The sequence below is a fragment of the Pangasianodon hypophthalmus genome, chromosome 3 (assembly GCF_027358585.1).
Source record: "Pangasianodon hypophthalmus isolate fPanHyp1 chromosome 3, fPanHyp1.pri, whole genome shotgun sequence".
NCBI classification, from domain to species: Eukaryota; Metazoa; Chordata; class Actinopteri; order Siluriformes; family Pangasiidae; genus Pangasianodon; species Pangasianodon hypophthalmus.
Genome location: NC_069712.1, coordinates 7472847 through 7486508, shown reverse-complemented (window position 1 = coordinate 7486508; position 13662 = coordinate 7472847). Strand labels below are relative to the sequence as shown.

The 13662-nt window shown below is 40.1% G+C and overlaps 1 protein-coding gene across 5 annotated transcripts in view; it reads left to right on the top strand.

Annotated features, from left to right (window-relative positions):
- lef1 (lymphoid enhancer-binding factor 1) overlaps positions 1-10803 on the top strand; it is a 43527-nt gene extending 32724 nt beyond the window's left edge. The window contains exons 9-12 of one of the 5 annotated variants that reach the window (XR_004577909.2): positions 882-930; positions 1611-1668; positions 2806-2886; positions 9404-10803. Coding sequence is in view for 3 of the 5 variants with exons in the window: in XM_026933042.3 (XP_026788843.1) it covers positions 882-930; positions 9404-9483 (129 nt within the window). In the remaining 2 variants the exon portion in view is untranslated. The remainder of the gene's footprint in view (positions 1-881; positions 931-1610; positions 1669-2805; positions 2887-9403) is intronic. The other 4 variants (XR_004577908.2, XM_026933034.3, XM_026933026.3 and 1 more) reach the window with 4 other exon arrangements.
- The last annotated feature ends 2859 nt before the right edge of the window (positions 10804-13662 follow it).

The window sequence follows — 13662 nt, the reverse complement described above, 5'->3', positions numbered from 1 at the left end:
ACAATGCAATCTAGTCATTATGTATGAGCATATACAAAAGCAACCCAAAATCAGTAATACTGATAGTCTGTTACTGTACATAGAATTATACAAATTTCCCCAAAACATGCCTTATGCTTCTCACATTGCAGTACACTGGACTCATTCCCTTAAAATTAATCAGACAATCTTGAGAGAGTCTACTCAAGCAGTGATATGATTCAGGAAATGATGGACGTGAACATTTTAAGTTGAACCAGTCACCAAGCTAGTACGAGCACACAAGGCTAAGAAACACTTCAAAGAGGGATGAACTTTCCACTCAGCTGGTTGCATTAGCGGCGGCCATACAGCTGTATTTAACCATGCTAAGCACTATGAGCCCATCCCTGCTCTGTCTTGCACGCTCGTTCCCTACTTGGAGTTCCATGGCTCTGTCAGCCACAGCTAGAATACACAGATTAGCTGCTGAATAAGTGGATTATCAGACTTTTACAGCAGGCAACCAAAGCATGCCTCATATTGGACCGCAAAATGACAGCACAGAGCGATCTATACCTATAGTCACCCTGCTAGGGGATTTAGCATAAGCTACAAATCCTCAACCAATCCTGACTTCTGGCTCGAGAGCAGTGATCTTCATGGAATTAGAGCAGACCAGATATTTTATTCCTATGTTTAACTTTGGGATTGATCATTAGTTCCTAATGTCTTGTACAAGGATTAGTGAGATGTGTTTGAACTGTAATGCTTTCACAGATATAGAAGATTGGATCAGGTAAAGTAAAGAGAGATAAAGGGGTTGAAGAGGAGCGTACATTCAGTGTTTGGTGAACATGAAATCTTGAGTGGTCAGGACGGTTTGAGCTGTATTTTTAAGTCTCATTCTGGATATTTTCTAGGGAAAGAAGAAGAAAAGGAAGAGGGAGAAGCTCCAGGAATCAGCCACAGGTAAAAACCTTCCACTCGCCTTCTTTGCTTTATTTTTCTTTTCCACTCCTCTGCATTTGGCTCCCTTCTTTCAGTGAATGTACTGTACAACTTCTGGTTTCTGACTATGTTGCCAGTGTTGCATGCTCTACTCTCAGCTATTTAACCATAAACACATGCTTTATACGAGTTTTATAACGTCAGTGCATTTTCAGGGAACCTTCTCAATCTTTTAGGTAGCATTTAGACTAGTGCAGGTTTAGAAAGGTTGTAAAGAGATTGTGCTAGTACTGCAGCAGCACACTTCCTGTCGTCACTCATGCTTTCCATTCCTCCATCCATCTGTCACTTCCTCCACATGACTCACAGTCTTTGGGATTAGTCTGTCCATTCTTTGATAAGACTCAACTCCCTCAGGCTTTAACTCTCTTTCTCTGCCCTGTCCTTTTGACTTCTACAAAGCAACACTAGTGACTTTGATTCGTATTTACTTGTTCTGTCTATTTGTATAGCAGTCAATATGTTTTTGTCTGACAAAGGCCTGTATAGTAGCACTTGTGTAATAGGCTAGTGGGGAAGACATGCACTGAATGTATTTTAATACAGATAACTGATTAGTTTTCACTCTGTCCTTATCAGATTATTCTTTATGACTACACAGTGAAGGTACAATGTTAAGCAAACCCCCCTTTTTGTTAAAGACTTCCATTTTCTGCAGGTACAGCCCAGAGAATGAAAACGGCGTACATCTGAGCAATGGTAAGAGGCCCTCCCTGTCCCTATATTAACTGTCTCTTAATGCAGACTAATCCTAAAGCTTCACCAGTGTGTTTGCGTACACTCATGTTCTACCAACCACACTTAATATATACACTATATAGTCAAAAGTATTAGTATTCTGACCATCGCACCCATATGTGCTTGTTGACCATCCCATTCCAAAATCACGGGTAATAATATGGAGTTGCCACCTTGCTTTGTGTACAGGGGCATTGTCATGTTGGAACAGGTTTGGGCCGCTTAGTTCCAGTGAAGGGAAATTGTAATACTATAGCATACAACAACATTCTAGACAATTGTGAGTTTCCAGCTTTGTGGCAGCACTTTGGGGAAGAACCACATATGTGAGTGACAGTCAGATGTCCACATACTTTTGGCCATGTAGTGTATCATCCAGTCAACTGTGTCTATTCATTCTATTCTATTTTATTTTATTTATTTTTTAAACAAATACAGGTATTGCTAAGTTTAAAGGAGCAGCTAGTAATTTTTCAAAGTGGTTCTAGACCTGTAATAACCGTATCATTTAAAAGATACCTTTCTAATACAAATACATCTTGCTAGTTTCTGGCCAAGAAATTAGCTCCACCCTCCTAGAGCAGGCTCAATTCTGTCCATTCTTTAAAAAAAAAAAAAAAAAACTCAAGGCATATGTAGTTTAACTAGAAGGAGTGGGATCAGGACATGTGAAGACTTCATTGTAATTCATTGTAATTGTAATTCACCTCTGTAAAAAATAAAAATTACACTCTGCTTCATTAAATGGCCATATGTCATACATCTTTCCTTCCTCACCATTGGTAAGCATATTATTGAACATTCCCATGCCATGTACAGTCATGCTGAACTGATAGACGGCACTTTGGATAGAAATATTTTGATTTTGTTAGAGGACATCTGTAAAATCAATGCAATACTATTCACATCTGTGTTATACATTTAATCCTTATTTACACAGACACAAAGTTGCCATAGTCCTGCTTTCTCTTATCTTTTGTATTAAAATCTTGAGTACAAATCTAGAGCAAGCCTTGCTGCGGATGTGCATGCACATTTTGCGTGTGTGTGTGTGTGTGTGTGTGTGTGTGTGTGTGTGTGTGTGTGTGTGTGTTTAAGAGGCTGGTTTTAAAAGAACAGACCCAGATGTGATCTCTCCCTATCCTCCCATCCACCCACATGGCCCACATGTGTAATCCGGTGAGCATCATGAATGGAGAGAGGTTTTGCCCGCAGTTTCTGCGTGTGTTGGACTTTTTGGCTGTGTGGAATGCTAGAAACAAGACAGTGATCCTCTTTCAATTAGCCAGAAGTCCATAGAATTAAAACCAATTCCGTCGATATCAAGCAAGAGGGCCTTCTGTCTGTCTTTTTCATATAAAGTGACACTGTATCCTGTTATTACGCTCCCTCTGTCTGCAGCGAAACGTACGCAGATGTGACAAATCTGCTCTGCGAATGAGACGAAAGCCACCAGACAAAGGTTTTATGGTCGATCGATTCGCGACCCTGTGGGCTTGCTCTGTGGCTCGCTCTGAACCCAAAATCAGAACGCTTTTCTCCTCGGCTTTTCTTCTTTGCGGGCTTGGGGGCTGCTGGCGAGAAAGCCGTCTATCCCTGATCCAATAATTAGCAGTGCCGAGCAGACGGGGGATGGACACCCTCGCTGATTCATTGTGACAGCCTTAAACTAATATGCATAATACCAAGAATACTGCTGCTACCCTGAAAGCCCTCAATTTATGCAGATCTCAGGAGCTGGATTGAGGTTAGCTTAGCGTAGGATCTCAAAAACACTTTAAATGAACATATTTGTCTATTTTTTTTTGTCTATTTTTATTATCTGTTTTCCTGTTCTCCTCCAAGGAATGTAACATGACTGTTTATAACAGTATGTATCAAGTTACATTTAATGTAAACTTCATTTTTTCTCTTTTTATATAGATAACAAGTTAATGACTTTTAGTATTAGAGAAACATTTCTGTTATTATTTTTGGAGCTATTTTGAATCAAATGTTTCTGCAAAAGCCTTTGAAGTTGGATACAAAGCATTTTGTTGCTGTTTTATTTATTTTTCCATCATGATCCAATTTTTTATTTATTTTTTTTTTTTTTTGGGGGGGGATTACTACTCTGACTCTGTTTGCAAAGCAGGCAATGGATGTGTGGGTAAACTGGTCAAGAGCTCTAATAATAATAATAATAATAATAATAATAATAATAATAATAATAATAATAATTTTGTTTTGTCTATGTTCTCAATTATCCATCCTCCACGGCCTGTCTTTTCCATGCTGTTTTTAACGACCCTCTGATTTGCTTTGAGTTTTGAGATTATTATCTGTGCGGGGACACACATGGCCTCCAGGCTCTTACTTTTTCCCCATGTGTGTTTTAGAGGGGTGGGGAAATGCTATGTAGGAATAAAACACAACAGGGCATGGGGTTATAGGAAGCTAATCAATGACAGTGTAGTGTGATCACAGCAATTTATTAACTATTAAGTTAAAAACTATTGCATTTTACTTTCATCCTTTTATAGTTAGATTTAATGCAGTGGAATGTCCAAGAAACAAGTTAGTTCCTTTTATCACTTATGTTATGGCAGCTATAAACTGTTGTTTCCTCACCAACCTCTTTTTTTTCTCTCTCTTGAAGTTAGTAAGACAAAAAATGCAAATACCAAGAAACTACAAAGCCTTTTCTCATGGTGGAAAAATTAATGACTGTTAAAAATTGCTAACACTAGAGAGTCTTTCCACAAATGTGAAATAATTGCCACCATTTCAACCATTACACATATTTCTTTATCTACCAACACATTTTTAAATCCATTTATGGGCATGGATTACGTACATTACATTACAAGGGTCCGCCATACAAGTCCCTGTGAATTAGCTGTTACTATAGAAGCAATAATGTATTAAAATGAGCACTTTAACATAAACCTGTGATTTGCCAGAGCTGCTGTTATAGAAAATTAGTCAGCACATACTGACCAATCAGCAGAATTCAGCAGTGCTGTGACATTAATGAGCGGTTTACTGGGACTGTGCTTAAGGCATTAGTGTGAGTCCCCATAATGCACCTGAGTAAACTGCTTTTTTTTTTTTTTTTTTTTTGGTAGCCACTTGGAATCTGATCCTAGGTCTTGGTTGCAGTACCAGAATCATTACACAGAGAGAGATCCTTTAAGGAGCTGCAAGAAAAAGCATAGCTCCAGAGTTTGTTGTTGCTGCTGGCAGGCTGCTGGGTAAGGTTTGCCCTGAATCTGGGCGCGGCTGTTGAGGGATTTCAAAGCTCTGTGTGTGTGTGTGTGTGTGTGTGTGTGTGTGTGTCGGTCAGAGCATGTCTGGGGGAAGTGTGGGAAAGTTACAGAGGTAGGGGTGCTGTGGAGTACAGGGCCGGCTCTGAGGAATGAAAAGAAGAGCTGTTTCTGTGAGAGCCTCAGCCTCTCTCTCTCACTGCCCTCTGATGTGAGGGCAGGAGTCAGCTGTCAGCCTTTGATGAGAAAGAGGGAGAGAGTGAGGGAGAATGGAGGAAAATGAAAATCCCTCATGCACTAAAATGATAGAGACTATGTTCTCTCTTTTTTCTTTTCACACTCTATGAAGCAGTGAACTCGCCCATCTTTCTCTCTATCTCACTGTGTGTTTCTCTCTGTCTCTGTCTCTGTGTCTGTCTCTCTGCCTATGTCTTTCTCTCCCACTGTGTGTGTCTGTCTCTTGTCTGTCCCTCTGTCTCATATATCTTTGTGTCTCTCTCTCTCTCTCTCTCTCTCTCTCTCTCTCTCTCTCTCTCTCTCAGCTGTACAGAATTCAGCTGTAGCTCTTTGTCTTTCCAAACCCTGTCCTGTCTTCCACACTGCAGGGTCTGTGCTCTGGCCAGACTCTTCAGACTGTGCCATTTTCAAGCTCCAGTATAACCGAATGGGAAGTTTTCCAAGATGTATTGAAATGTGCAAGTGGAGGTGAAATCTGCTTTGAAGGAAGTTGCTCAGGTAGTCGTGATTGAGAGACTGCTTTCTGCACCCAAATTTTCACCACAACCACTAACTAAAAGTGTGAGCTCTGTGTGAGAAGTCAGTGGTACTGTTCCCAGTTCTTATACTGCCCATGTTGCTGCTAGGGATGCATCTATCACATTTTTTCCAATATGATATCATGATATGAGGTATTGGATAATGCATGATACTTGTAGGATATTTACAGTTAAAAATGTGCTGCTGTGAGAACACAGTTTTCCGTTATATTATTGTAGCTAATAAACTTAAAGAAGTCATTTGTAATTTTTGGGGCCCTCTACTCCTTGCAAACAAATTGCACCTGCAGTTAAAACATTAACACACCTTCATCATAACCCTCTGCTCAAACCAAGTATATTTTGGGGTTTCTTTAATAAAAAAAAAAGGGATGATTTGAGTAGTTATGTTCTAGTTGAAAAGGAAACCATGTATTGTCAGGTTCTATATGGAACCTTTAATGGTTCCCCCATAGAGACAAACTGTAGAATCATTTAAAGAGCTAGGTGACCCTTGTCATTGAAACTACAATATTGTTATAAGTCTCCCTTCCGAAAAAAGGGGGTTAAGGGTTTTGTGGATCAACTCAGTTGAAGGGTTCTATGTATATTCTTCAAGGGTTTCCCCAAAAATACAAATTGTAGAGCTTTGTAGCATGTACAAACACTTAAAAATAAACACCGCATGTTTAAAATTGGCTTAATGATTTCAAGACTGCATGCAATGAGCAATATTGCCAGTCAATAACATGCGTATAAAACACATCAGATTTCTCAAATCCAATCCAATAACGATTCACTCTGATGTTTGGTCCTGTGTAAGTGCATGACTCAACAGCAACAGCTGTACCGTAAACAGAGGTGGAGGCCAAAGACTTTGCTTCAGACGCTGAGTCTGCTATCGGCACATCAGAGGGGTCGAGACATCCCTGTGTGTTGTGATGTCTTCTCCATTTCCTCTTGCTCTCATTTTAACTCTCTCTCGCGCGTGCACACACACACGCACGTGCACACAGACCAGTGATGGAGTTTCTCTAAATCTGGCTCCTATTGTGAATGCAGGCGGAACCTCCCACCTCTCCCCACTTTTCCTCCCCCCATGAGCGGCTCTTTGAAGCCTGCCGCCGGTGGAGGCGAGCAGTCATTGTGCCGCTCTTTGATAGTGCCGCTCTGGCCCTCAGTTCTGGCAGCGCAGGGCCACGTCGGCCCCAGGGCCCCCAGCCACCACAACCTCAGATGTGGGCAGATCCTCCATCCCCCCACACCCATCCTTATTCCTGCTGACCTCCATCCTCCCCCACCAGCACATGCTTGAGGTTTGGGGAAGCAGTCGTCTTCCTGCCACACTGCATGCAGGCTCTACCTTCATTCACATGCTTCTTATTCCTTTCCATTTTGGGCTCTGTTACACCTGAATCCTCACTGCAAATGTGTAAGAGGGAGACCCCCGCCTCACACATGTATACACATGCACTTACACTTTTCTAGTTTTGGTGGTTGCACTGGAGTTATGAAGGCGTAATTGTGCTGGGGCTTTTCCTTTTAATGTTACTGTCTCTGTGCCAGATGATCTGCTGACAGAACAAAGTACTTTGTTCAAAATCTCGTTTTCTTCCAGGTGCCATTTTATTACTGGGCCCCAGTGTTTAGCGGCTTCCCCCGAGCGCTGGCCCACTCGTAGCGGCCGTTTGATTTTATGGACTCGCTGCTTTGCAGGGCATTGCCAAACCAAACGCCTAGCCGAGCATTGCAAGGCCAGGCCACTGGCACAGTGTCAGGAGAGAAGGAGAGACACAGGAAGAGGGAGGGAAAGAGAGAGAAGGGGGGCTTTCCAGTTGGCTGGACTTAACACAACCCAGATTATGCTCACGCACACACTCTCATACACTCAGTCCGTAGTACTTTATTCAAGCTGCTTCTGCTTGCCTGCCTGCCTGCCAGAGTAGGACTGTGATGTCATACACACTTTGATCTGTTTTATTTCCTCTCGTCGTTTCAGCTTTTTGGTTTTTTTTTGTTTTGTTTTGTTTTTTTGTGCGCGAGTATGTAAGTAGTGCCTGCAGGCTCTAGCAGGTACGCCACTCTCTGCTGTGGCCGTTTAACTTCTCCAGATCTTCTCTTTCCAAAAAACTTGCACGCTGCATGTGGGATTCTTTTGGTCAGCTTATTTTCAGTCGTCTTTTTTTTTTTTTTTTTTTTTGAGAGAGAGAGAGAGAGAGAGAGAGAGAAACCCAAACCGCCAGTGTGGGAGAGAGGAGCAGAGAGGGAGGTGTGTCGGCTCCAGCTGCAGGCTCTTTGATTTGGCCCGGGAGGTGAACGGGCCGATTGAGGGACCCAAGGCCGTGCCAGTTATCTTAACCTCCCACACTTCAAAGCCTGCCTCGCTTTGCCTTGCCTTTCCTCACCGCCAAGAAAAGAGAGAGCAGATGAGAGAGAGTGAGTGAGAGTGAGAGGTGGCTGGCTCTCGAAAACAGAGGAGCATTTCATTTCCTGCGACTTGGTACTGGGTATTCTGCAGCACTAAAGCTTGTGAATCCTAGCACTTGTATTGAGGTGAGCAGTGCGAAGCCGTCTCAGTCTCCCTCATTCCCTCCCTCGCTCCCTCTGCCCTGGGCAGGAAGGGCAGCCAGACCTTTTCATGTGTGGCCTGGAAGGAAAGTGTGCTCCAGGAAGGGGGCATGGGCCGCTCGGGAGCTTTGAGGTGCAGGGATGAAAAGAGGGGACGGAGGAGGTAAATAGAAGCACCAGGAAGCTTTGGTCTCTGCCGCCCTCCTCTGCACAACCCCCCCCCCCCCCCCCCCCCCCCCCCTCTCTCTCTCTCTCTCTCTCTCTCTCTCTCTCTCTCTCTCTGGGAAAAGAACCTGCCCATCATCCACACATGGTAAAACAGTAAAGAAATTGTGAGTGTGTGTGTGAGTAAGACACTTTTGAACAGCGGACTTGTATCTGGAACTCTTACCTCAGCTCATGGGAGAGCTGCTCCTCTATTATCTTCCTTTGATCAGGAATTCCATTTGATGCACTTCTCAAATAAGTCCAAAAAGCCTGTCGATATGTGCAATGGAGTCTGTACCATTGAATTCTTTACGACGCGTGGGAGTCCGATCGGGTTAACACTCTACTCCCAGATGATTTTCAGAGTGACGAATGATTTTTCTGATACTTTTCAAGGTTGGAGGACATCAATAGGAGCGCTGAATGCTCTTTCTCACTTGAAGCAGTATTGAATTGGCTGAAAACTATAGTTAATTAACCTGAAAAAAAAAAAAAAAAACTTCTGTAGTCCTCTGATTTGACGTGTACATCACCATTGGGAACATTATGTATAAATAAGGCATCACTGGAAGTCTCTCTACTGATTTATTGAAGGTCATAATCGATCAACCATGGCGAGTTTGATTTGTTCATGCTTCACATTGTCAGTCTTAAAGTATTAAAGTGTTGCTGTGCGGTGTATATAAATTAAACGATTTAAAGACGCAAAAGTTTGCATAATCTTGGGGCAAAACCAAAACCATAACCATAACCATAGGTGACTAAGTTGCAATCTCATTTGATTCACAGATTTATCAATTTCAAAGGCATGTAATGTATACTGTAAAAGAAATGCTGACTTTTTTTAAAAGATTGTGTCTGTCTGGCATTTGCTACAATTGCAACAAACTCATCCAGTACATGTTTTTGTGTGTCGAACAGGAGGAAAACGAACTGCTTTCTCCTCATGCAAAGCGAAGCCAGCAGCTGCGGGGGCCCTTTTGGAGATGGAAGCCTGTTAGATGACTTCTGACCCCTTCAGCGACCTCTTGACTCCCCCCGCTGACCTCTTGGAGGGCTCCAGCTCTCGAGTGCGCTCCTCTGCTGTAGAGACACTGAACTGAAACCACAGACAATCGCTTCTCGCCTAGACCTGCTACTCTACATACACACAGAGATACACACTTAGCCCTTCACAGATATGAGTACACAGACACACACACACACACACAAAGTTCGTTTGGGGTTTACGTTCGTTTTAGCTTGTTGTGCCCAAAGTCCAAGTTATTGCACTGATAATGTCTTCATCCAAACGCACAAATCACCACACACACGTGCAGAGAGGCAAGAAATCAATCACACACCTTTCCACACCTGTCCCTAAGTTATTTAAGTTATTTGGCACCCCTGTTTTCTGTATGTACAGTTCATCCCCAGCACCATCTCACTTTTCACCCAATGATGTAGCATTTCAGGGCCCGGTTTTCAGGAGCGTTCTCTTCAGATGTCAGACGGATCATTTATTCTCGACTTGCAAACATTCTCTCAAGACTTTTTCATATTTCCACCAGTGGGTGCAAAATAAAAAAAACAAAAAAGGATCAAAGTTTTGACTTTTATGGGTTCAAGTTCAATTTTGAATGCTTTTTTTTTTTTGTATTTTAAAATATTCATTTCATCTCTCGGTGTATATTTTAAGTCATTTTGTTTTTATCTTTATTTTTTATATATATACTGGTATATATATATATACGAGAATAAGCTTTGCGACAGGAAAGCTGTTCTGTTTTTCTTGCAAAAACGACCTTTCATTTGAGAACTGTAACTAATGATGACCTCCCAGTGCTCAGATGTAAAATAATGCTCAGTATGTGTACTTTTTAATGAAAAATGTCTGGATATGTCTCTTTTCTTGGTATTTTTGCAGGCAATGTTAGGACATGCGTGTTCGAGTGGGTACTCAGAGGCCTATATTTTATTGTTCTAAACAGACAAATGAAGCAGATATATATTTACCCCAGCACTTGCCGGTCTCTTTTATTGCGATGTTCCTCTGTTTCCTCTCTATCTGCTAGATAATAGTGTGGTCTTTTTGCCATGTTTATTACATGCAAGCATCTCTGTAACATTTGATTTTACATTCTATTTTTTAGTATTATTGGATACATTTTCTTTTTTTTTTTTTTCTTTTTTTTTTTTTTTTAAATTCATTGTCATTTTGAATCACTGTCATCTTGGTTTAGCACTTTGCTTCCAAGTGGTCACATTTGAACTGTGTTTCTACATGCCTTTTTATTTTTAAAAAAAAAAGACAAAAAAATAAATCAGCATCTTTGACTGACCCTTTCTCTTTAGTATATTCATGATTCTCACACCTACACACTGCTCAGGCCACTAGAAAATTCATATTTTCTGTCTTGAATATGGAGAATGCCATCTTTTAAAGGAAACGAAGAACTGCAAAGGTGCATTATGAAGTGCTGATTGGAGAATTTCAGAAAATTAACTGGTGGTTGTCATACTGTAAGTACACAATTACTAAAAAGGAAATATGTTCGCTCTACATAATACCCTAACCTTAAATCATGTTTCATGAGAATTATCATTTTATTTTACTTTATGATAGTACTGAAGTCTTATTATTGTAAGTAGTCTAGTAGAATGAAGTTTAGTTGTAATGCTATGGCTTATGTTTCATTACTGCTGACTAAAATAGGCTAGTATTTGAGTAATTCCTTGATTGGGGTGTTATTTGTGTCCCACTGATATTACATTTATACTGAAGTGTGTAAAGTAAAGGTAAAAGACATTTTAAACCCTGGCAAAGTGTCCTTAACAACAACATACAGTCAGGTCCATAAGTATTTGGACAGTGGCACAATTTTTGTAATTTTGCCTCTGTACACCATCACAATAGATTTGAAATGAAGCAATCAAGATATGATTGAAATGTAGACTTTCTGCTTTAATTCAAGGGGTTTAACAAAAATATTGCATTAATCATTTAGCCATTTTTTTTAAATTCCAAAATCTAAGTATTTCTTTAGCATGAATGTATGAATCTAAATAAACTCTCATGCTTAAAACATGCTTTTCCACAAGTCATCATTATAGATGATGAAAAAGTTTACATTTAAAATTACTCACTCATGCAGCCCTGTTACCTGAACACATGTTCAACAGGATGTTGTATCATCTGAATTTCCTGAAGGTCATGGGAAGAAGAAAATACTCTTTCATTCTTGTTTCTTTATTTTCAGTGATATGACACTGAGTGACATGGTGAAAGTACTTTGAAAGTACAACCCAAATTCCCTGAAGATCATGAGATGAAGAAAAATATGCTTTCTCTTTGTTTTTCTTTATATTCAGTGATATTGTGATATTGACTGATGAGTTCACTTTGGAAAATTTGGATGCTTTTCCCAAATTTTGACCCTGTTACCCAAATATAGCCTGAATGTAAATTATTAAAAGTATTTTAAGTAAACAATAAGCAAGTCCATATAGTCATCATGCTAAGTAAGGTTGCTAGTTATCCACATTTTGTGTATTTGCTAATTCTTTATTAAAACCCTGTTGCTTTCAACCTTATTACTCATTTAATTACATGCTTTCATACATGTTTTCGTAGATTCAATGTTAATTTTTTTTTTTTTTACAAAGGCTAAATGGCACCACAATCTTGGATTAATCCATACATGTTAATTGCAAAAATTCTGCAAGGAGGAAATAAAATCAGTGATTTGTAGTGTAGCTCCATCTTGTGTTTGTAGTCATGAATCCGTATCTCCAGCTCTGTCAGTGGGAAACGGAGGAACACTCCTAATGCGAATATCCTATTTGCAGATGTGCAAACATCTAAAGTTTTTACTTAAGGTTTATTTATAATTAAAGCAGTTATGATTTTGACCCCTTGTTATGGTGATATGGGAGACAGTAAACTCCAGCTAAATTCAGTATTCAGACCAAACACTAATAAAATTTACCCAGGAGAAAACCAGTTCACTGAAGGGGGAAGGACGTGGGATGTGAAAGATGGAAAGATGTGCGTTTGTTTCTGGAAGCAGTTCCTTTTGTTTCACACTGACTTTATCTAAGTGAACTCTGACATGTGAAATTACGAACCTTGGTCTTGTGAACCAACAGAAGTCAAATGTGTGGAACTGTGGTCTCTTTGGAAAAAAAGAAGCTGCTTTTTATTAAGAAGATTTCACACCAGATTTCTTGTCTCGCTGTTTTCATACTGTTGCTTGGTGCACATCTTGTGGTAAAATTCTGTTTTCTTTCTCTCTGCCTGCTTGGATTTTCTTGTTAGCAGTGTTGGCACCTCTGTGTTTGTATATTAAATGATCTATTTCTCCTACGGGTGCAGTGTTTCACATTAGCCTCGGGCCACATTTATATGATTAGGATTATTTTTCTGTCTAAAACTGTACCATGTTTGTTCGTTATTATTATTTAAATGAATAAGCTTTAATTGCTGCAGACTTTCCAAGACAGATGACCTTTCATGGAAGTGAAATAAATCCGTCAATGGGATCAGACTTGGCACAAAAGCCTTCTGGATGCGTTTCATAAATGGAAAACTAAAAAAAAAGGAATTTGCTAATCAGGACTGTCATGCAGCCATTTTATTTAAGCTTGAATGAAATGTTGCAGATGGGTAGAGAGACTTCAAATGTAGGATAATGACTACTATAAACTGACATCCTGTCAGAACTGCACTGTTCAAGATGACTGAATTTAGACAAGGGGATCTTTTGGCTCTTTTGGCTCAGCATTGTTATGCTGTTTCAAATGACTGAGATGCTGCCAGGAGTCATTTAATGCACTGAGTATAGTGAATCATAAATATTAAAAAAAAAAAAAAAAAATACTGATGAATGTTCACTTAAAAGAGTTGGCTCAAAGAGTTGACTCTTTCGCAAATGATTCATTCAATTCAATTCAATTCAAATTTATTTTATTTGTATAGCGCTTTTAACAATGGACATTGTCACAAAGCAGCTTTACAGAAATAAATGGATTCAAAAAAATGTATTGTAAAAAGTGAATTTATCCCTAATGACAATATGAGGAAGAAACCTTGAGAGGAACCAGGCTCAAAAGGGAACCCATCCTCATCTGGGCGCAACGGATAGTGCAATTATAAATAAATCCCTTCTATTATTGTGTACTATATGGACAAAGAGTGCAAT